Raw genomic sequence first — 21,895 nt, forward strand, 5'->3', positions numbered from 1 at the left:
CAATCCTTCCCCAAAACCCCCTAAAATGTCCCAATCCCTCCTTAAAATGCTCCAATCCCCTCCCTAACGTCCCCAAATCCCCCTAAGCCCCCCCCCCAAAAACCTAAAATGCCCCGATCCCCTAAAAACCCCTGATACCCCCCCTAAAACACCCCAAATCCCCCCCTAAAGTCCCCAAATCCCCCCTAAAACTCCCCAACTCCCTGCAAAACCCCCTAAAATGTCCCGATCCCCCTCCTAAAGTCCCTCAGTCCTCCCTAAAAACCCCTGATGCCCCCCTAAAACACCCCAAATCCCCCCCCAAAACGCCCCGATGCCCCCCAAAGTCCCCAAATCCCCCCCAAAACGCCCCGATCCCCCCTAAAACACCCCAATCCCCCCCAAAGTCCCTAAATGCCCCCTAAAATGCCCCAATCCCCCTCCTAAAGTCCCCCAGTCCTCCCTAAATACCCCCGATGCCCCCCTAAAACACCCTAAATCCCCCCTAAAACGCCCTAATCCCCTCCAAAACTCTCCGATGCCCCCCCAAAATGCCCCGATCCCCCCGAAAATCCCAGCCTGGCACTGCCTCGGGGCCGGCTCCCCAGAACCAGGCGGAGCAGGAAGGATCCTCCGCGTCGGTCGTCCCGGGGGTGTCCCACCTAACGAGTCGGGACCCTAATTAACCACCTCGACCCTTTGAATCCTTCCCGGGAGCCGCGGCGAGCGCAGGAATCCTCTGGGGTTGCTCCTTTTGGGGCGCAACCCCCCCCCTCACCCCTTCCCCTCCCTCAGCTTTGGGACCACTTGGACCACACGATGTTCTTCCCCGATTTCCGACCTTTCCTGAGCAGCGGCTCCCTGGACCAAGAGAACCGGGACAACGAGAGGGGCCACCAAGCCCACGCCGACCTCTGGGGGCCCAGCCGCCCCCCCCGGTTGCCCATGACGCGGAGGTACCGCTCCCGGGGCAGCTCGCGCCCCGACAGGTCTCCGGCCATCGAGGGGTGAGTGCCCGAAAACCGCCCCCAAAAAAACCTCGCGGCGCCCCAAAAACGGGGCTCTCGGGGAAAAAGGAGTGTGGGTTTTAGGGTGGGAACCCCCCCGGGGGGGGGACCTAAAACCCCTCCTTGGCTCTGCCCTTCTGGGGGAGGTTTTCCCGAGGCGTGAGCCCAGCGAGCAGGGGAGTGAGAATTTGATAATTTGTTTTTTTTTTGGCTTTTTTCTGCTTTTTTCTGCTGCTGCCCTGGGTTTTGTTGCTCACCCTGTGCCTTTTTTTGCTGCCCTCAGGATAATCCAGCAGATCTTCGCGGGGTTTTTCGCCAACTCGGCGCTCCCCGGCTCGCAGCACCCCTTCTCCTGGTGAGTAGCGAGCACGGCCCTGGCCCCACTTAAAACCAGTTTGCCCAGTAACCACCCAGGAGCTTCCTGCTGACCCCTGTGGCTGCTGGGGTGAGGTCTGCAAAACCTCGGGGTTGTTTTTTTGGGGGGTTGAAGCAGTTCCTTTGAATTTCCCTCCCCCCTATAGGAGCGGGATGCTGCACTCCAACCCCGGGGACTACGCGTGGGGACAGAGCGGCCTCGACGCCATCGTCACCCAGGTGAGACCCCGAGAGCTTTGAGCCGTGCCTCCAAGTTTTGTTGTTTTTTTGTTTTTTTTTGCTCGGTGCCCTGCCTTTTTTGGGAGGGTTCGGACCTCTTTTGGGTGAAAACACCGCGGTTTAGCTCTCCTCCTCGCCAACCAGCGCTCGCAGGTGCCTCGCAGTGGGGAGGCAGAGAATAAAACCCCCCCTCTCAGCCCCGGGTCCTGCTCCAAATCCAACATTTTGCACCCACGAGCCATTCCCTTGTGGTTTGGGGAAGGAGCCCAGCACGCTGCCGTTCCCCAGGGCCCTGGGGCTGCCCAGCTCCATCCCCAAAATCCTCCCGGGGGCGTCGGCGGCAGCGGGAGGGGAAGGCAGAGCGGGCGGCTGCCGTCCTGGGAGCTAATTTGGCTGCTGACGCCTCGGAAGGCGCCTGCCAGAGCCATCTGCTGCCGTTCAGCAGCAGCCCCCGGCTCCCACGCCCGTCTCGTCCGGGCTCTGCGGTGGCAGCAGCCGCCCCTGCCTGTCCCACGGGGTTTTAGGGTGACCTGGAAAGCCAATGGGGCTCCCCCGAGCCACGCGTGAAGCTGTTGGGGCTGATCCTGGGGTGATCTCAGCAGCACGCAGCACCCATGAGGCAGGCAGGGAGCTGGAAGCCACGAGGGAGGAGGCTCCGCAGCTCGGGCTCAGCCCCCAGAGACTCCCCGCTGGGGATGGAGACCCCCAGGGAGCGGGGTTAAGCCCCTGGAGACGCAAAACCCCAATGGGAACGGGGTTTGGTGCGGCGGGGCCAGCCTAAAGCAGCTCCTCGGGGCTCCCCGCCGCCCTTGGGGGGGCTCCTCGCCCCTCCTGGCACCCCGATAAAGAGCTGGGGGAGGCAGCAGGCGCCCCCCTGCCTACGTTTGGTGTTGTCTTTGCAGCTCTTGGGCCAGTTGGAAAACACGGGGCCCCCCCCGGCCGACAAAGAGAAGATCTCCTCCCTCCCCACAGTGACAGTAACTCAGGAACAAGTGGGTAGGTGAAGGCTCCCGGCACCTCGGGCACAGCCTGGGGGGGGTTTGCTGCCCGAATTCCCTTCCTCCTGCAAAGGATCACCCAATTTGCAATGATCTCGTGTCCCCGGGTGGCTTCACCCTTCTTTAAAACCTGCAATTTTTGCTGCTGACAGTCCTGCTAGGGCTGAGCTCGCTGCGTCGCGTTCTCCCCTTGCAAACCGGGGCTGCTGACGAGGCTCTGAGCGTCCCCCCCCAAATTCCTTCTGCAATATGTAGGACCCGCAGCTTTTTGTAACAGAGCTGGCAGCGCAGACCCCGTGGGCTTCTTTTTTCTTTGTTTTTTTGTTTTTTTTTGCAGTGTTTATGGTTTTGCAATTAGGGATTTTTCTCCCCCCTCCTGCCCGCGGGCGGCCGCTCGCGGGATCCCTTTTCCCACCGAGCCGCTCGGCGAAGACGAGCGGGTTGATGAGAAAAGCTGTTTCCGCGACAGATATTTTCGTCTGGTTCTTTTTATACACCCCGTGGCTCTCCTCCTTGTCTGGGAAGCCAGGAAGCATCCCAATTTCCATGCTGTCACGCTCAGCCCTGCCCTCTGGAATTGACACAGCTCGAGCCGGGCAGCCTGGCGGGCGGGCGAGGAGCCCTGGGAGCTTTTGTCTCCCTCCTGCCTGCGGTGGGGACGTTTTTGTGAGCAGCATCAGGCCCAGGATGAGGGAGGAGGTCAGATTTTCACCATCTCCCCCCCCTGACAGCACTCTGCAGCACGCTGCGTCCTCGAAAAGCAGGGGGGGTCATGCAGGAGGTGTCCCCCACCACCCCCACAAAGCCTCTTTCTGCACGAGGAGGTTTTTATCAGCCCCAATCCCCCCGATTAGTTTTTCTTACTCACTTTGGGGGAAAAAAAGGAGTCGTTTGGGTACCGGGGGGGGTGCGTGCTGCGCTCGCCCTGCCCGCCCCGCTCTGCGCCTCTCTTCCAGATACGGGCTTGGAGTGTCCCGTGTGTAAGGAGGACTACACGGTGGCCGAGCAGGTGCGGCAGTTACCCTGCAACCACTTCTTCCACAGCAACTGCATCGTGCCCTGGTTAGAGCTGGTAAGGGCTGCAAGCACCCACGGCTCCTCAGAGCCCAACAGGGGGAACCTCGGGGCGAAGCAGCCCCCCCAGAGCCGTTTCCTTGAGCCCCCCTCCCTGTTTTCTTGCAGCACGACACGTGTCCGGTGTGCAGGAAGAGCTTAAACGGCGAGGACTCGACCCGGCAAGCACAGAACCCCGAGGCCTCAGCGAGCAACAGCTTCAGCAGTGAAAGCCAACTACACGACCGATGGACTTTCTGACCTCGGGGGCTTCCTCGGGGGGCTCTGGCCGGAGCGTTCTTACTCCAGATGTACATTGTATTCTAATTCCAACAGAGTAGCAGGAAATATAGGGCAGGGGAGGGCACCCACCCCGTGGTATCGCGTCGACGAGTGCTGTCTTGTTCCTGAAACTTTTAGCATCTCCGAGCCAATCGCGTCTCCATCGGAATCGCCTCTTTAGTCCCCAACCCAGAGTCTTTTTGAGTGATTTGACTTGATTTTATACCTGTGAAACGTGGCCTCTGGAGGGGCCGGGCCGGGCAGGGAGGTTTGTGGCTCTCGGGGGGACCCTACCTGGGCCCCGGGGTCTCGGCACAGCCCCCGTGCACGGCAGTGGAGGTGGGGAGAGCGTTTTGGTGACGGAGAACCGAGAAGATTTTCCTCCTCTGGCCCCTTCCCGGACCCCTCGAAGCGTGTGGGTGTTTTTTTTTTCCCCTCTTCTGTTGAATTCAGCCTTTAAAGCGTTGCTCCAGGTGTTCTCCAGGGAGGTGGAGGCGCGGAGGGCTCCGGGTCGGGGCTCACCGCGGTGCCCGTGGACAGAAGCGCGCTCGGGGCCCCCGCGAGCCCCCGGTTCTGGGAACAGGAATGCAGACGCAGGAATTTTTGGGGCTCGTTGTGGACTTTTTTTCCTCTTTTTTTTTCTGTCCCTTCTCCAGGTGCCTGTGGCCCCGGGTCTGTCCCAACCTGCCTCCCCACCCCAAAAGTGAGTCGTTTAGGATCCTTAGCTGGCTTGTATCGTAGGGACCACATCCGCGGTGTCCTGCAGGACGGCGGCCCCAGCTGCAGCCCCTTCTAACGGCAGCCTCGGTGTCTAACACCCGGTCTTAATTCTCCTTTAGTCCGGTAACTTTAAGAGAATCTCTTTCATTTTTGCATTTTTTTTGTTTTTTTTTGTTTTGTTTTGTTTTATTTCTTTTCCACTCCTGTAACATCTCATCCACGTCCCCGCTCCTCGTTCTGAGCCGCGCGGCGCCGCTCCCTCCCCGCTGGGCCTTGGCGGGGAGGGGGGAGGTCGCGCCCCCCACCCCTCGCCCCTTCGTTGCTGTGACGGTGTACCACGTACACTCGATTCCAACCAGTGTTCTGTTTGCTATGAAGTCAAATAAAGGCCTTTCTAAAGAAGAGCAGAAGCCTGAGCGGGTTTTTGGGGGGTGGGGGACTCACGGGGAGGGAAGTGAGCTCGGGGGGGTGTCCAGAAAGGGTTTTTTTTGGGGGGCAGATGGGTTTTTGGGGCGTCAGGTTTGGGGTGGCAGCAGCAGGGCTGGGGGAGGGTGGCTTTGATGAGGCACCCACCCTGTCCCCAAGGGCTGGATGGGGCTGAGGGTGTCAGGAACCCCCTGACTTGGTGCCCCCAGGGTCCCCCCCCTTGCATTGGGGTTTAGAGGAAGGAGACCCCCCCCCACCCCCTGCACCTCTCCCCCTGCTCCTTGTGTTTTTAGGGCCAGGCCCGTCCCCGCTCTGCAGCAGGCTCCTCGTTGGGAGGAAAAAGAAGGGGAAAAGCACCCGGGCTGAACGTTTCCCCTCCCGGCTTTATCCCGTTGCTTTTTCCCCGTTCTTTAGCATTTTGTGCCCCCCCCCGAAGAGCCCTGTGCGGGCAGGGGGAGCTTTTGAGGTGCCACAACCCCCCCCCGGTGACCCCTTTGGGGTCTGCTCTGGGTCCCCTCCTGTACCCCCAAGGCTTGGAGAGGGCCCCAAGTGGAGGATTCCCTCCCTGGGCCATCCCGGGACCCCCAGAGGGGAGATTTGGGGCACCGGGGGGGGGGCACACAGGGGCTCCCCCTCCCCTTCACACATCGGAGCCTTTTGGGGTTCCCCTTTCTTGCTCCCACTCCCAGGGCAGAGAGCCAGCAGGTCACACACGGGTGAGCACCTCCACGGGGCTGAGCTTTATTTTTTGGGGGGGCCCAATTCGCTGGGTGCTCACCCCCCCACCTCCGTCCCCGTCTCCTCCGGGCCCAGCCCCGCGGCTCCTGCGCCGCGGCACCGGCCCCAACCTCACCTGGCTGCGTCCGCGCCAGCACAACCCGGCACCGGCAGCGCCCTCGGCCACGGTGGAACCAAAACTGGGGTGGGGGGGCAGAGTCCCCCGAGCCCCCCCCCGTTGTTCCCAGGTGCCGGGCTCGGGGGGCAGCGGGGGCTGGAGAGAGCCGGGAAGCGCGCGGGGGCCGCCGGGGCTCACTGCTCCTCCTTCTCCTCCTTCTCCTCCTCCTCCGGGAGCTTCTTGCGGGTGAAGAAGCCGAGCTGGAGCCGAGAGGATGAGGATGGAGGGGATGAAGCAGCCCCCAGCCCGTCCTGCTGGGTGTGTGTGTCCCCCCCCGCGCCCCCCCCCAAGGCTCTCACCCTCCACAGGCAGAAGATGATGAGCGCCAGCAGCAGCAGCCCCCCCAGGATGCTGCCCACCAGGATCCACAGGGAGATGGGCACCCGCTTGGCCTGGATGATCTCCAGCACCGTCTGCAGGAAAAAAAGAGCCCCGGGGAGCACCTGGGGGGGGCGAGGAGACCCCCCCAGCCCCCTCCTCCTGGGGGTCCCCCAGCTCCTACCTCCCTGCGCCGCGCCGCCTCCCCCAGCACCAGCGCGCTGCCCCCCGGCACCCCCAGCGTGGCCGCGCTGACGATCCTCACGCTCCGGAATTTAGCCTGGAGGGAGGGCAAAAATTAAAGCGGGGGGGGCTCAAACCTCGTCCCCCCTGCTGGAGTTAAAGGGGGGGGTCCCAGCCCCTCACCGCTCGGAAGAAGTCGTTGTGGACGGCGCGCAGGACGTGGACGGAGACCTCGCCGCCGCGCTCCAGCCGCCCCAGGGCGCAGCTCAGCTCCTGGCACCAGGCGTTGCTGCAGTCCTGGGGGGGCAAAGAAGCGATGTGGGGGGGCAAAGAAGCGATGTGGGGGGGGGAGAGGTGATGTAGGGGGGGGACACGCAGCCAGGACCCCCCCCCAGCTCCCCGTCCCATTGCGGCTCACCAGCCTGTCCACGCGCAGCAGGTCCTCGGGGTGCACGGGGACCACCGGGGCTGAGCCCCCCCCTCGTGGCTCCTCGGCGGGGCCGTGCAGCTCGCATGTGGCCTGGATGGAGGGGACGGGGGGGGGGCCGTGCTCAGCACCGTGGGGGGGGGGTTGGGGGGCTCAGGACCCCCCCAAATCCAGCTGAGGACTCACGTTGTCGGCCAGGACGCGGGTGACGGAGAGGAAGGCGGCGCGGCGGTAGCCGAGGGCCGGCAGGGCCAGGCGCAGGGTGAGGTTGCGCAGGGGGTAGCAGCCCAGGTTTTGTACCTGGGGGAGAAAAGTGTGAGCCCCCCCGACCCCCCCCCGAGCCCCCCATGCCACCCCCTTTTTCCTTAACCCCCCCCTTTTACCTTCACCGTGGTCTTGAATTCGGGCCCGGGGCCGTTGGGGAAGGTGCCGAGCGGGTGCACCTCGTAGCGGTGCAGGTTGGCCTCGCTGCCATGGGGGGGGGGAATGTGAAGAAAAGAGGGGTCGGATCCTGCCCCCCCCCCTCCCCCGAGCCCCCCCCGGAGCCCCCAGCCCGTCCCGGTGCCCCCCCAGCCCCACCTGGAGAGGAAGAGGTCGGGCTCGTAGCGGATGGGAGCGGAGATTTGGACCCCGTTGTCCTGCGGCGTGGCCTCGGCGCTGTCGCTGGGGGGGCAACAGGTCCGGGTGGGGTCTTGGAGAGGACCCCAGAGGGCCAGTTTTTTTTTTTTTTTGGGGGGGGGGGAACCATGAGGACCCCCCCACCCCCTTTGCTCGCCCTCTGCCCCTACCTGCTGGCCTCCAGCCTGACCTCCGCTCGGCCGAGCAGCACGGAGCAGCTGAACTCAAACTCCAGCGTGAAGGAGACCTGGGGGGCGAGGGGGCTGTGAGGGTCCTGGGGGGGTCCCGGGGGGGTCCAAAAGGGAGGTCCGGGGGGGTGGGGGGGTCCCTGCCCCCTACCTTGGCCATCGAGCGAAAAACGGGGTAGCCAACGCTGCAGAGCCGGCGGTGGCCCCCCAGCGCGGTGCACTCCAGCTTCACCGGGTTTGTGTCCTGTGTGGGGGGGGACACAGCACCGGGGGGGGTCAGGCTGAGGATGTGACAGCCGGGGGGGGGCACGAGGGGCACTGTGAGGCTGAGGGGTCTCTCCTCATCCAGCCTGGGGGGCTCTGGGGGGGGACACAAAGGGATCCCCAGCCCCCAACTGGGGTGAAGTGGGTCCCCGCGGCCACCCGGGGGGGGCTTGGGAGGCAGAAGATGGTCCCCAAGGGGGCTGAGCACCCCCAGATTTTTACCCGGGGGGGGTTCCTGGGGAGGGGGGGGCTCACCTGGAGCACAAGGCTGGAGAAGAGCAGGTTGCTGGAGAAGCTCAGGAGCAGGCTGGCGTTGTAGGCGTTCTCGCCCTTGTTCTCCAGCACCGCGTCCAGCACCGCCTTCCTCCTGCCCTTGCGCAGGACGTGGGGGCTCTGCCTGCAGCATGGGGGGGGTTACAGCCCCGGGGGGGATTTTTTTGGGCCCCCCCCGTGCCCGTCCCCAGCCCCATACCCATCCCCGGCGACGTCCATGGTGGCGCGCAGCACCAGGTCCGCCACGCACTCATCGTCCTCGCCGCAGTCCTTGAAGAAGGGGATCTGCAAAGGGACAGCGCAGGGTGCTGGGAGCAAGGGGGGGGGCACAGATAGACCCCCCCGGGGTGGGGGGGCACCCACCAGTTTGCGGACGGTGCTGGGGGATCCCTCATCCAGCACCGGGCCCTCGGGGTCAGCCAGCGCCAGGCGCACGGTGAAGCTGAGGGGCCGCAGGTAATCCGTGGTGTCCTGGGGGGGGGGGGAAAAAGGGGTCCCCGTCAGCCCCCCCCAGGGTGGGGATTTGGGGCCGGGGGGGGGGGCCAGGATAAAGGAGAAGGGGGGGGGATGCTGTGCTCACCAGGACGTGGAAGGGGAAGCGGAGGCAGCTCTGCCTGCCCAGCTCCAGCTCCGCGCGCCGCTGCAGCAGCCGCCGGGCGCCCGAGTCGAAGGCGGCGCGGGCCCCCCCACCCCGCTCCTCCAGGGACACGTTGTACTGCAGCTCTGAGAGGGGACAAGGGGGGGGGGGGGCAGAACCGGGGGGGCTGAGGGGCTGGGGAGGGGCTGGGGGTACCCCTGGGGTGCTCCTGGGTACCAGGGGGGTGACCTGGAGACATCCTGGGGGGCTCTGGGGATGCTTTGGGGGGCTCTGGGGACACCCTGGGGTGCTCCTGGGTTCCAGCTGGGTGCCCTGGGGACTCCCTGGGGTGCTCTGAGGATGCTTTGGGGGTGCCCTGAGGTCCAATTGGGGTGCTCCAGGGACACCTTGGGGTTCTCTGGGGTGCTTTGGGGTGCTCCCGGGTCCCCGTGGGGTGCCCTGGAGACTCCCTGGGGTGCTCCATGGAGGTTTTAGGGTGCTCCACGGTCCCAGTGGGGTGCTCTGGGACACCCTGGGGTGCTCCAGGATCCCAGTGGGGTTCCCCAGGGACACCCTGGGGTGCTCTGGGGACACTTTGGGGTGCCCTGAGGTCCAATTGGGGTGCTCTGGGACACCCTAGGGTGCTCCAGGGACACCTTGGGGTCTCCAGGGATGCTTTGGGGTGCTCCCGGGTCCCTGTGGGGTGCCCTGGGACACCTTGGGGTGCTCTGGGGACATCTTGGGGTGCCCTGAGGTCCAATTGAGGTGCTCTGGGACACCCTGGGGTGCTCCGGGGTCACTGCAGGGTGCCCTGGGGACACCCTGGGGTGCTCCAGGATCCCATTGGGGAACCCTCCTTGCCCCCCCCCAGTGCCAGGAGCCCCATGTGTACCCCCCAACCCCCCCCAGGCTCTCACCGATGTCCCGGTCCCGCTGTCCCGGTGCCCGGCTGCTGGCTCGGAAGCAGACCCTGGCCCTCAGGCAGACGGCGCCGCCGCCCCCCCGCCGGCAATTCCTCCGCGTCACGCTGATGGCCGGGGGCTCCACCGACACCGTGGTGGCCACCCCCACGATCTGCCGCGAGCTGGCAAAATCCCAGGGGGGGGGGGGACACAGGACATCAGTGTCCCCCCCCCTCCATCCCACCAAGGTGCTCCCGGGACCCTCTCCGTGCCTTGGAGCCCCCGAGGGGAAACTGAGGCACGGAGCAGGCGGTGCCCACCCAGGAGAGACCCCCCCCCAGTACATGGTGGGGGAGGGTTAGGGGGTCCCAGGAGTGCCCCCCCCCAGCCGCAGGGCTCATGGGGGGGGTTTGGGGAGGGTTTTGGGGGGGGGTCCCAGGAGTGCCCCCAGGGCTCACCGCAGCAGCACGGCCGCCCCCTGCGCCCCCACGGCCAGGTCCAGCAGCCCGTCGCCGTCCAGGTCGAGGCGGGCGTCGAGGCTGCGCCCGAAATATCGCAGCCGCCCCCCCCCGCCCAACGCCGCCGCCTCGATGCGCTGCGGGGAGAGGCGAGAGCAGCCCCAGCGGTGGCTTCTCCGCTGGCTCGTATAGGGTTGTGCCGGCACCGCGGCGGCGGCACGGAGAGGTGTTGGGGAGGGGGGACCCCCAAATTGAGCCCGGGCATGGATAGAGCCCCCCCTTGCACCCCCTCCCGAATCTCTCACCTGCTTGTAGCGGGGCAGGAGGGTGCCGGGGGCGCCGTGGTAGACGTAGACGGCGCCGCGGTGGCCGTCCTCCAGGGGGGCCCCCACCAGGGCGTCGTTGAAGCCGTCGTGGTTGAGGTCGGGGACGGAGGCCAGGGCGTAGCCGAAGCGGGCGTCCTGCGGCCTCTGCTCCGCCTGCAGCGTCCCCGCGGGGGCCAGCAGCTTCTGGGGGGGGGGCACGGGGGGGTTCTTGGTACCCCAAAGTGCTGGGGGGGTCGTCAGGGGGTTGGGATGGGGAAGGGGAGGGTGGGGGGATGGCCAGGGGGCTGTGTGGGGGTGTCCCCCCCCTCCATATGAACACCCTGAGCCTGCTGCGTGCCCCCCCCCCAGCCCAAAGCACCCCCTCCAGCCCTGCCGTGCCCCCCCCATCCCATTAAGCCTCCAATCTCCTTCACATCCCCTCCCCAACCCCACCAAGCCCTTCACAACCCCCCCATTCCCCCCCCATTCCCCTGCCCCTCTCATTTCCCCCAACCCCTCCACACCCCTTGGCCCCCTCCTACCCCCCAAACCCCTTCATCCCCCAACCCCACTGCACATCCCGTGCCCCCCCCAGCGCCCCCCCCTCACCTGCCCCACTCTGTAGACGTACACCCGCCCCGTCTCCCTGCTCTGCCCCCCCAGGAACATGGGGGCGGCCACCAGCAGCACGTCGCTGACCCCGTCCCCGTCCACGTCCAGGGCGCACACCTCGCTGCCGAAGTAGGAGCCAATCTTTTTTTTGGGGGGGATGGAGGAAGAAGGGGGGGGGCAACGGGGCCACAATTCAGGATGGAACCCGGTGACGGTGGCCCCCCCCGACCCCCCCCCCACACCCCGTTAGCCCCTAACCTGCTCGCCCAGCAGCGCCTGGGCCACCGTCACCGTCCCCGTGGCGCCCATCTGGAAGACGATCACCTTGCCCCGGTGCTGGAAGCGGGGGGCCCCCGCCACAAACAGGCGCTGCCCCCCGGGGAGACGGAGCGAGGAGACGGAGTAACCTTGGGGGGGGTGGAGAGCCCCGCTGGTGGCCCCCTCCAGGCAGCCAAAAAGCCCCTTGGGGGGGGGGTTTGTCCCCGCGGCACCGTGCGCCCCTTGGTGAGTTTTGGGCATGGCCACGGTGCTGAGCCTGCACCCTTGGGTGCTGAGCGGCCCCAGGACCCCGAGCAGCCTCTGGGTGCTGAGCCCCCCCCCTCATTTGGCACCCAGCAGCCCCATTACCTCAGGGTAATGCATGCACCCCCCCCAAAATCACCCCACGCCGGGGGCGCACGGAGCACCTTTGGGTGCCAAACCTCCCCGTTTTCCCCTCCACCCCCAGGGTGCTGAGCGACCCTCGGGTGCTGCGGCTCCCCCGCTTCCCCCAGGAGCATCCCCGCTCCGTCCCAGACCCCGGGGCACGGCGCACCCCCAGGGACCCCCCCCCGGTACCCAAATACGCCGCGTGGTTCTTCAGCTCCAGCGGGAACTCCGGCTCGAAGGCTTCCCGGGGGGGCACGAGGCGGCCGCGGCGGCTCTCCTCCAGCACGGCCCCGTCCCAGTCGTAGGCACCCACGGCCCCAAAAAGGATCCCGTCCTGGGAAGAGGGGGGCACCCGTGGGGGTGGGCGCGATGCCAGCCGTGCGTCACCCTCACGGGGCTCCCGGTGCATCCCCGTTCCCCAAAATCACCCCAAAATAACCCCAAAATGACCCAGCCCGGGACACTCAGCCTCAAGTGGGGAGGCTGACGCACGGCTGAGGATTATTTTCCACTTCTGCAGAGAGCCCCCAGGCTGGATCCCTTCCCCTCTGTCCCCCCCCCCCACACCAGCCTCACCTCCAGGAGGTGGATGGAGAACCCGATCTGCGACATCTCCAGCTCGAAGGAGCTCTCGTTGTTCCCGTGGGTGCCTGGGGGGGCAGGGGGGAGGTTTTTCCTCCTCGGTACCCACACGAGGGTTCATCCCGATGGGCTGAGGGTGCCCCGTGCGCCCCCACGCAGCGCCACGGGGGCCGTTTTTGGGGTCACGGCACCTTCCAGGCTGAAGATGCGGTCGCCCAGGGCGTCCACGATGTCGTTGAGGGCGGCCTCGTCGGTGACGTTGAAGAAATATTTCTCGTCCGGGTCGCTGGCGATGTACTTGATCTCGCGGATGAAGTCCTCGGGGTCCTGCTGGCGGCGCAGGTAATGCCCCAGCACCTGCGGAGAGGGCTCCGGCCTCAGCCTGGGGCCGCATCCTGCCCCCCCTGATGATGAGGATGAGGATGAGGAGGAGGAAGAGGAAGGGATCGGGTCCCTCCCCGCAGCCCGGCGATGAGGGTGGGACGGGGAAACGGCGGCGGGGGGCTCACGGCGATGGCGTAGCGCGTGATGTTGCGCCTCTCGCACTCCCGCAGCGCCTCGGGCAGCTCGTCCCCGTCGTGCGACTCGCCGTCCGTCACCACGATCAGCAGCCTGGTGGCGTCCTCCCGGCCGCCCCGCTCGGGGCTGAAGGCTTCGGTGCTGCCAAACGGGGCGGGAGGCGTGAGCTGGGGGGGTCCCCATCCCGATCCCGACCCCGACCCCGATCCCGATCCTAATCCCGGTGCCCACCAGGCCTGGTGGATGGCGAAGGCGGTGCGCGTCTCGCGGCCCTCCTGCCGGCTGATGTTCCTGGCCGCCTCCACCACCTCCTCCGCCGTGCGGTGCTGCCCCAGCGTCCACTCGTGCACCGCGTGCTCCCCGTACTGCAGCACCCCCACCTGCCGTGGGGCACGGGGTCAGCGGGCGCGGCCAGCCCCGGGCCCCCAAAAACGTCCCCAGTGCCCCCCAAACGCAGCCCCAGGTGCCCGGTGCCTGGCAGTTTGGGGACATCCAGCCACGCTTTGATGATTTAAGCCTGAGAGCACAGGAGGTGTCCCCCCCCACATCACCCCCCCCCAGGGCTGAGTCAGCCCCGGCTCCGGCCGCATCCTGCCATCCGTGTCACGGATGTGGGCACCCGCAGCCCCCAGGGACGTCCCCATCCTGCACGGGGCAGGAACCCCCCAGGATGTGTCTCCTGTTCCCCCCACCCTGCCCAAGGCCAGCTCGGGGATTTGGCATCACCCTGGGGTGCTGGGGGCACCCTGGGGACAACAGTGGCATCACCCCAGGGGTGACATCCCCCGGTGACCCTCGTGTCACCTGGATCTGTCCCGGCCCGATGAAGAACTTGCTGAGGATGTTGCTGAGGAAGTTCTGCACCTCGTACCAGGGGTAGATGCTGTTGGAGCCGTCGAGGACGATGACGATGTCCATGTAGGTGGAGCAGCCTGCGGGGGGGGGACAGACAGAAGGACACGGCTGGGGTCAGGCTGGCATGTCACGGTGTGACACGGCATGGCATGACACAGTACGGTGTGACATGGCATGGTGTGTGGCATGGCATGGCATGGTGTGACACAGCCTGGTGTGACATGGCATGGCACGGTGTGATATGGCATGGTGTGACACAGCACGGTGTGACATAGCTTGGCACGGTGACATGGCACAGTGTGGCATGGCATGGCATGACATGGCATAGCATGGCACGATGTGACACAGCGTGGTGTGACATGGCACAGCGTGACACGGCATGGCACAGCGTGACATGGCACAACACAGTGTGACATGGCACGGTGTGACGCAGCACGGTGTGACACGGCATGGCACAGTGTGACACAGCATGGCACGGTGTGGCATGGCACAGCATAATGTGACATGGCATGGCACGGTGTGACACTGCATGGCATGGCGTGGCATGGCATGGCACGGCACAACACGGCGTAGTGCGGCACGATGTGACACAGCGTGGTGTGACACAGCACGGCACAGTGCAACATGGCACGGCGTGACACGGCATGACACGGTATGACATGGCCTGGTGTGACATGGTGTGACACCGCGTGGCACGGCCCGGTGCCAGCCCCCACGGGTGCCCCCCACTCACGCTGTGCCGTGGGCGCGATGGTCTCCACGGGCCGCAGGTCGCCGTCCACGCGGGCGCAGACGCCGGTGCTGAAGACGGAGGTGCCGCACTCCTGGGACCACAGCGGGGCGCAGGCCTGGAGGGGCACCGAGTGTGACTGGGGGGGGGGCACGCCGAGCCCCCCACCCCACCCCACCCCTGGGTGCCCCCACGCTCACCACGAAGCCGCCGTCCTTGCTGTCCAGCAGCGTCATCCCCAGGTGCATGTTGCGGCTGGGCAGGGGGGAGCTCTGCAGGGTTGCGGTGCCTGGTGGGGGGAACCCCAAAAAAAAATAAAAAAAAATCAAACAGCGACCCCCAGACCCGCCCTCCCCTAAATGACCCCCCCTCAACCCTTCCCGGCCCTTGGTGGTACCGAGGTTGGCTTTGTCACACGTGGCGTTGGGCGAGCCCACGTGGCACTTGTAGACGTCCCCGCGGCGGTCACCCTCCGGGCCGTCCCAGGGGGCCCCCACCAGCAGCCTGCAGGGATGGGAGACATCGAGGGGGGGGGGACACAACAACACCAACACCCCCCCCCCTCCCTGCCCCAACGGCACCCATGGGCTCTGGGGGCGATGCTTTGAGGTCACCCAGCTCCGGGGCACAGCTCCAGAGCCCCCCAGGGGCATCCGCTCGCTGTGCCCGGACCCCCCCACACCGCTCCTGTCCCCCCCCCCCGGGGCTGCCAGCGGCTTCCGTCCGTCTGTCCTGCCTCCGATCCCTCCATCTGCCCTTTGATCAGCGGCCAGGCGCGCGTGGCCCCCCCCCGGGGCCGAGCAATTTTCGCCTCCCTCCAGCTGCCCCCGGCCAAAGCACAAAAGCAGGGCTTAAAAACGGATTTTTTGGGGGAAAAACAGCAAGGGCAGCTCCCCCTCCCTGCCTCAGTTTCCCCTCCCCACAGCGCTCCCACCGTGCGCCCCCCCCCCAAGCCCATTTCTGGTCTTTTTTTGGGGCCACACGACCCCAAATCTCCACAGTTTCTCCTCCCCTTAGGGACGCACGACCCCATTTGCACCCAAAACTGGGGGTGAAACCCACCCAAGGGGGGGGTCCCGGTGTCACAGGGGGGGGCCACTCACCACCGGTCCCCGCCGGCCACCCGCTGCAGCACCTTGTACCCAAACTGGGCCTCGGGGGGGCCATGGAAGAATTGGGGGCTGCTCACGTCGATGTTGAAGGCCCCGCACGGCCCTGGGGAGACGGCAAGAATTGGGTGGGGGGCACCCACAGCCCCCCCCCCCCCAACCCCCCCCCCCCGCTTCATTTTGGGCCACAACCCCGCAATTAGGCAGGGCGATGCCCCCCCCGCGCCTTTGGGGCACTGGTAATTAAATGGGAGGGAGCGGGGCCGGGTGGGATCGGCCGCAGGCCCTGGCCCCGAGCCCAGACAGCAGGCCCGAAGCCTTCCTGCCCGCCGCCCCCGCTCCCCGTCTGGGTGAAAAAGGGCAGGAAAAGGGAGCGAGGACGGCCCGGGGGGGGGACAGCGTGGCTGGGGGTGCGGGAAGTGGAGCTCAGCACCCCGTGTGGCTCCGAGGACCCCAAATCCAGCACCCAGCGCCCTGTGGAGAGCAGCCGGCACCCCGCAGGTGGCTCTGAGAACCCCAAATCCAGCCCCAAGCACCCCAAAAATGGCCCCAAGTACCCCAAATCCAGCCCCGAGCACCCCAAAGTTGGCCCCAAGTACCCCACATCCAGCCCTGAGCACCCCAAATCCAACCCCCAGCACCCCACAGGTAGCTCTGAGAACCCCAAATCCAACCCTGAGCACCCCAAAACCGGCCCCAAGTACCCCAAATGCAGCCCTGAGCACCCCAAAACCGGCCCATAGTACCCCAAATCCAGCCCCGAGCACCCCAAAGGCAGCCCCGAGCACCCCACAGGTGGCTCTGAACACCCCAAAAGTGGCCCAAAGTACCCCAAATGCAGCCCTGAGCACCCCAAAAACGGCCCCATGTACCCCAAACCCAGCCCCAAGCACCCCAAATCCAGCCCTGAGCACCCCAAATCCAGCCCCAAACACCCCAAATCCAGCCCCGAGCACCCCTGGAGGCTGCCTGGTGGACAGGGCGAAGCGGGACGGTGCCTTTTGGGGACAAACAGAAGCTTTCTGTTTGTGTGTTTTCTTTTTTTCTTTTTTTCTTTTTTTTCTTAATCCAAACTTAAAACACGTCCAGATGTGACGGAGCTGGGCTGCCCCCGTCGCGGACGGAGCTGCCAACCCCCCCCACCCCCCCGTCTTCCAAGCGGAAAAGAAAAACCCTTTTTTGTCTCTTTTTTTTCCCTGAAATTGGGATATTTTCCATAGACGGCTTCCTTTAGTTCCTCTCTGTGGGGTTTGGGTCCCATCCTGGGACACGGGGCAGGATCCTGGGGGGGGGGTCTTTGGGGTCCCTTCCCAACAGGGGAAAGCCAGAAATAACTCACGGAGGGAGGATAAGGAGGAAAAAAAAAGGGTGTTTTTCCCCCAAAAGCCATGCTGGGGGTCCTCCAGGTGGCATCGCCACCTCCCCGGGTGCTGGGTTAATTAGGGGCTCGAGGTTAATGGGTGGCCCCGAGGTTAATTAGTGGCTCGAGGTTCGTTAATGGGTGCCTCGGCTCGGGACGGGCGCCCTTTGGAGCCGAGCACCACGTTCCCACCCCACAGAGCCCCCATTTCCCCCCCTTCCTTATGGGATTTCCCCTTGGGCACCCCAATCCTTTGGGACACCCCACACCCCAAGAGACCCCACACCCCAAGAGACCACAACCCAAAAAGAACCACCCAAAAACCCCCAAATCCACCCCAAAACCCTTTCCCCGACACCTCAGCATCCCCAAAGAGGAGCCGGGTGGCTCCGAGGCACCCCAAAACCCCCCATGCTGGGGGGCTGCGGGGGGGGGCTTCAGGCATTACCTGGGAGCAGCAGCAGCAGCAGCGGGGGCAGCAGGCGCAGGGACCCCCCCATGGCCCCAACCGCTCGCCGCCGGAGCAGCTCAAAGGTGACTCTGTCTCCGGCTGGGCACGCACCGATTTTTTTTATTTTTTTTTCCTCTTTTTTTTTTTTTTTTAAATATATTTTTTTTTCCTCCTCCTTCATCTTGGAGACGTCGCAATTGGCTGCTAAAAATAAACGGCCGGGCGGCGTTGTGATTTTTTTTTTCTTTTTTTTTTTTTTTCAGGCGGACGGAGTTAGGGGGGAAAAAAAAAAAGAAATTGATGCAAAATTGGAGAAATCACCAAAAAAAAAAAAGGGAGAGGAAAGAAGGGGGCGATGGGCTGCCTGTTGGGGCAGGGATCCTCAAGCAGGTTTGTCCCATAAGGGGGGGTGACACCGTGCCCCCTCCCCGCTCCACCCCCACCCCAAAAGGGCAGGATTGGGCCCCCCCTGGGTGCAGGGGACACCAAGGGACGGGGCCACTCCTGGCCGCTGTCTCCATCTCCTGCCCCCCCTGCGAGCCTCTGGGGACCTCGGCGCCCCCTTCCCCTCCTGCCCCCACTTGGGGAAACTGAGGCAGGGGCTGCTCCAGCCCCCCAGGGTGCCCGAAAAGGGGGGGAGGACACCCCAAAAACCATCTCCGGAGCCATCTCAGGGTGGGACACGGCGCTTGCGCAACGGCTACGTGCTGGTGGTGGCGGTGACAACGGTGCCGGCGCTGGTGGCGGTGCTGGTGGCATCCACGTCCGTCTCCTCCTCGCCACCTCCGAGCCCCCCGGGGGTCCCCAGGAGGCTGCGGAGCTGCATCCAGAAGAAGGGCTGGCGGCCGGGCTCGCGGGGCCACTCCAGGTAGGTCCTGGAGCCCAGCATCTTCCGCAGGCGCGCGAATCTCCGCGGCAAGCCCCGCACGTCGATGGGCTCCTTGACCACCAGGATGACGTCCTGGTAGCCCAAGCCCACCGCCCGCTGGTGGGCGAAGTAAAGCTCGTAATTGCACCACTCGCTGTCCACGAAGCTGCGGGAGAGGACGAAGATGACCTTGGCGCTGTTCTCGATGTTCTCCACGATGTTGTCGATGATCCAACGGCCCGGCACGAAATCCCTCTCGTGGATGCAGAGCCGGTAGGGGGGCTCGGCGCTCTCCAGCCGCCGCAGCAGCTCCCGGCGCACCCACTCGGCGTCGGCGCGGCTGTAGGAGATGAAAGCGTGGTAGAGGCAACGCCGCTCGGTGCCGGCGTGGCCGGAGCGGTATTTGGAGCGCAGCAACCGGTACGTGGCCCGCACGTACCAGCACGCCTCCAGCTTCCAGCACAACGCCGCCAACGCCACCACCGCCACCGCCGTGCTGGCCACCGCCACGGCCACCAGCGCCGGCACGTCGCACTCCAGCGGCCACGGGGAGTAGGAGGCCACCGGGGTGTCCAGCAGCGCCTCGGGGTGGTAGCAGGTCCAGTTTTGGGGCCAGTCGCCCAAGCGGGGCCGGCCTCGCCGCTGAGTGTCCCGCAAGAAGCCGTAGAGGTCGCAGGTGCAGTGGTAGGGGTTGTTGCCGGCCGTCAGGTTGGCGAGGCGCGGCATGTTGAGGAAGGAGCCGCGGGTGATGACGCCGAAGGAGTTGCCGTCGATGGCCAACGCCTCCAGGCTGGAGCAGCTCCACTCCGAGGGGATGAATTTGATCTTGTTGCCGCTCAGCAGCAGCTCCCGCAGCCGGGGCTCCGGGCGAAGTAACCCATGTCCAAGCGGTCGAGCTGCGAGTGCGAGAGGTCCAAATACTCCAGGGTGGTGGGCAGGCACCCGAAGGTGGCCGCCGTCACCCTGTTGTGGTGCAGGGCCAGCCAGCGCAAGGTGGGCCCCCACTGGCACGTCTCCTGCAGACCACCCAAAGCGTTGTGGCTGAGGTCCAGGCGGGCGAGCCGGGGCCACGTGCGGGTGAGCGAGGCCACCCCGGCCAGGCTCTGGAGCCGGTTGTTGGCCAGCACCAAGTCCCGCAGCTTGGGCATGACGCCGCCGTAGTGGCAGCGCTGGTTGTAGATGTAGGCGTCCTCCAGGCGGTTGCGGGAGATGTCGAGGAGCTCCACGCTGCGCATCTCGCCCCAGGCGTCGCAGGGCACGTAGTTGAAGTTGACGTTGAGGATGAGGAGGGCGGCCACGCCGCGCAGCCAGGTGAAGGTCCAGTCGTAGCGCAGCACGTCGGGGTTGCTGATGTCCTGCAGCAGCAGGCGGTCGAGCCGGGGGGCGACGGAGCCCACCCCGGAGCTGTTCCACTGGGGCGAGCGGGCGAAGTCGATGGCCACCAGCTCCAGCTGGCGGACGCGGGACCGCTGCACGTTGAGCAGGGCCAGGCGCAGCAGGTTCTCGTTGAATTTGCCCCGGTAGAAGACCAGTTTGGTGGCCTCCAGCTCGGCCAAGCCGGAGAAGGGATCCTGGGCGCCCTGGTAGTAGGTGAACTCGAAGAGGTTGCGGAAGCGCAGGTACTCCAAGGGTTTGCCCCGCAGGTCCCGCAGCAGCACGGGCAGGGCGGCCGCGCTCCCGTCCAGGGCCATGTCGCACCACAGCTCGGTGGTGTTGAGCCAGGAGAAAGCCCCGGCCTCGTAGCTCCGTAAGCTGGAGGCCGACTTGAAGGCGAATTTCTGCAGGGCCGTGTCCTTCAGGGCGGCCAAATCCCCCCGGGCCACGTCGCGCAGCAGCGGGCCCCCCATGGAGAGCACCCGCAGGTGCCGCAGCTCCCCGAAAACGCCGTCCAGCGCCGCGCTGCCGTAGGGGTTGTTGGACATGTCCAACCAACGCAGGTTGGCCAAGGGGCGCAGTGCCGGGGCCGGGATGAAGGCCAAGGAGTTGTTGAAGAGCCGCAGGCGCTCCAGGAGGACGGTGGAGAGGAAAGCGTCGGGGGCGATGCGCGAGATGTTGTTGTAGCCCAGGTCCAGGCTGCGCAGCTGCGGCAAGCCGGCCAAATCGGCCGCCGTGATCTCCCGCAGCTTGTTGTAGGATAAATCCAAGCTCTGGAGGCCGTCGGGGAACCCCCGGGGAACCCGGACCAGGCTCAAGCCCTTGCACAGCCCGGTCTGGTTGCGGTCGGCCAAGCGGCAAGGCAGCAGCACCGCCGTGCCCGCCAGCGCCAGCAGCACGGCGCAGCGCAGCCCGCCGGTGCCGGAGGCCGGCCACGGCCTCATCGCCTCCCCAGGGACCCCTCGGCATCGCGGGGGGGACGGGGGGGCCGCAGCCGGCCCACGGGGAGCCGGGGATGGGGCTGGACGGGGCATCCGGGGCGGCCCCGTGGGGCTGAGCTGTGGGGGAGAGAGGAGAAAGGGGTCAGCGGTGGGGGGCCGGGGGGCACCCCCCCGTGGGTGTCGGCACCGCTGGCAGAGTCCCTGTGGGGTGGGGAAGGGCAGAGGTGAGGGGGGGTGAGGGCTGGGGGCCGGTGATCCCAATGGGGTCAGGGAGTTGATGGCGGGGGGGGCAGCGGTGGGGTCCCAAGGGTCCGAGGGGATCCGGGACGGGATCCCGGGGGGGGCGTTTGGGACTGGATTGGGGTGAGGGGGGGGGCAGCGCACCTGATCCCAGCGAGGGCTGGGCGATCTGACCCCATAGGACCAGGGACTGGATCCCGAGGGATTTGGGGACCCCCCCTTTGGCTGGGAGGGGGCACTTCCAGGTGCATGGGGGGGCCCCGCTGAGCCCTGCCCCCCCGGGCAGCCCCCCAGGGCGCAGCTTTCAGCCCCCGCTCTGCTTTGGGGACTTTTTTTTTTTTTAATAAAACCCCAAATAAGAAGTTTTCGCACAGACAAAAACTCGTGCTCCCTGGCAGCGCTTCCAGCCAGAGTTCTGGCATTTTATTACCGGGGGGGGGTGAAAAAACAACAGGAAACTGGAGGAGAAAACCAGATGGGAAATCGTCCTGTCCCTGCCCCGAGCGGAACAACCCCAACGAGGGCAGCGAAAACACCGAGACGCTGCCAGGTACGTCCCCCCCCGGGGGGGGGCAGGATCCTGGGGGGGATTTTTTGGGGTCAAATCCCCCAAAAACCCAACTCGCCCCCACCCTGTGCTGTCCCACGTGCGGGATTCCGGCCTTTTCCTACCTGCTCCGGCGGCCTCCGGGGTTGGCAGCGCTCGGTGGGGAGCTGGGGGGGGCCGGGGGGGGGCACGGCCCCATGGTTAAAGGTGGGCAAGGAGCTGGGGGTGGGGGGGGGCCAGCACCCAACACCCAGCACCCAGCACCCTCCCCTTCCGAGTTCCCGAAGCCAAGCCCAGCGCCGCTTCCCCGCCCTCGGGAGGCCGGGAGAACCGATCAACCCCCCCCCCCCCCCCCAAAAAAAAAAAACACAAAATAAAATAAAAACCCCATACACGGCCTCCCCCCCAAGTCCAGGTTTTATGGGGCTGGCACCCCCAGTTCAGCCCAGTATTCCCAGTCCAGCCCCGCCACCTGCTCCGTCCCTCCCCCAGCCCCCCCCCCCCCCGGGAGCGCAACCCCTCCTGTTGGCTGGTTTTTATGGTTTTTAACCAAAACCACGACTTTTTCTCCCCAACGCTGTTAACCCCAGCC

The 21,895-nt window shown here is 65.8% G+C and overlaps 3 protein-coding genes across 3 annotated transcripts; 1 reads left to right on the forward strand and 2 right to left on the reverse strand.

The window, feature by feature from the left end:
• Window positions 1-740: 740 nt before the first annotated feature.
• Window positions 741-5,037, forward strand: RNF115 (ring finger protein 115). Its single transcript, XM_068662718.1, has 6 exons — window positions 741-986; window positions 1,270-1,341; window positions 1,508-1,580; window positions 2,483-2,576; window positions 3,535-3,650; window positions 3,761-5,037. The coding sequence occupies exons 1-6, from the start codon at window positions 799-801 to the stop codon at window positions 3,890-3,892; spliced, it is 675 nt and encodes a 224-aa protein (XP_068518819.1). The 5' UTR covers window positions 741-798; the 3' UTR covers window positions 3,893-5,037.
• A 739-nt stretch (window positions 5,038-5,776) lies between these two features.
• ITGA10 (integrin subunit alpha 10) lies at window positions 5,777-17,486 on the reverse strand. Its single transcript, XM_068662716.1, has 30 exons — window positions 17,331-17,486; window positions 15,517-15,628; window positions 14,811-14,917; window positions 14,614-14,702; window positions 14,417-14,531; window positions 13,633-13,760; window positions 13,060-13,208; window positions 12,819-12,969; window positions 12,501-12,666; window positions 12,304-12,377; window positions 11,917-12,061; window positions 11,338-11,486; window positions 11,077-11,220; window positions 10,468-10,671; window positions 10,163-10,299; window positions 9,720-9,886; window positions 8,806-8,948; window positions 8,589-8,696; window positions 8,425-8,510; window positions 8,208-8,349; window positions 7,840-7,932; window positions 7,671-7,747; window positions 7,462-7,545; window positions 7,266-7,350; window positions 7,069-7,182; window positions 6,874-6,975; window positions 6,639-6,752; window positions 6,457-6,552; window positions 6,254-6,367; window positions 5,777-6,154 (listed from the first exon to the last, which is right to left on the reverse strand). The coding sequence occupies exons 1-30, from the start codon at window positions 17,380-17,382 to the stop codon at window positions 6,089-6,091; spliced, it is 3,513 nt and encodes a 1,170-aa protein (XP_068518817.1). The 5' UTR covers window positions 17,383-17,486; the 3' UTR covers window positions 5,777-6,088.
• A 406-nt stretch (window positions 17,487-17,892) lies between these two features.
• LOC137845496 (toll-like receptor 2) lies at window positions 17,893-21,651 on the reverse strand. Its single transcript, XM_068662717.1, is given in 3 exon segments — window positions 17,893-19,064; window positions 19,067-20,633; window positions 21,429-21,651. Coding segments are annotated over 2 exon segments (2,574 nt in total). The 5' UTR covers window positions 20,610-20,633; window positions 21,429-21,651; the 3' UTR covers window positions 17,893-18,033.
• Window positions 21,652-21,895: the final 244 nt, after the last annotated feature.

Source organism: Anas acuta, chromosome 28 (assembly GCF_963932015.1).
Source record: "Anas acuta chromosome 28, bAnaAcu1.1, whole genome shotgun sequence".
Taxonomy (NCBI): domain Eukaryota; kingdom Metazoa; phylum Chordata; class Aves; order Anseriformes; family Anatidae; genus Anas; species Anas acuta.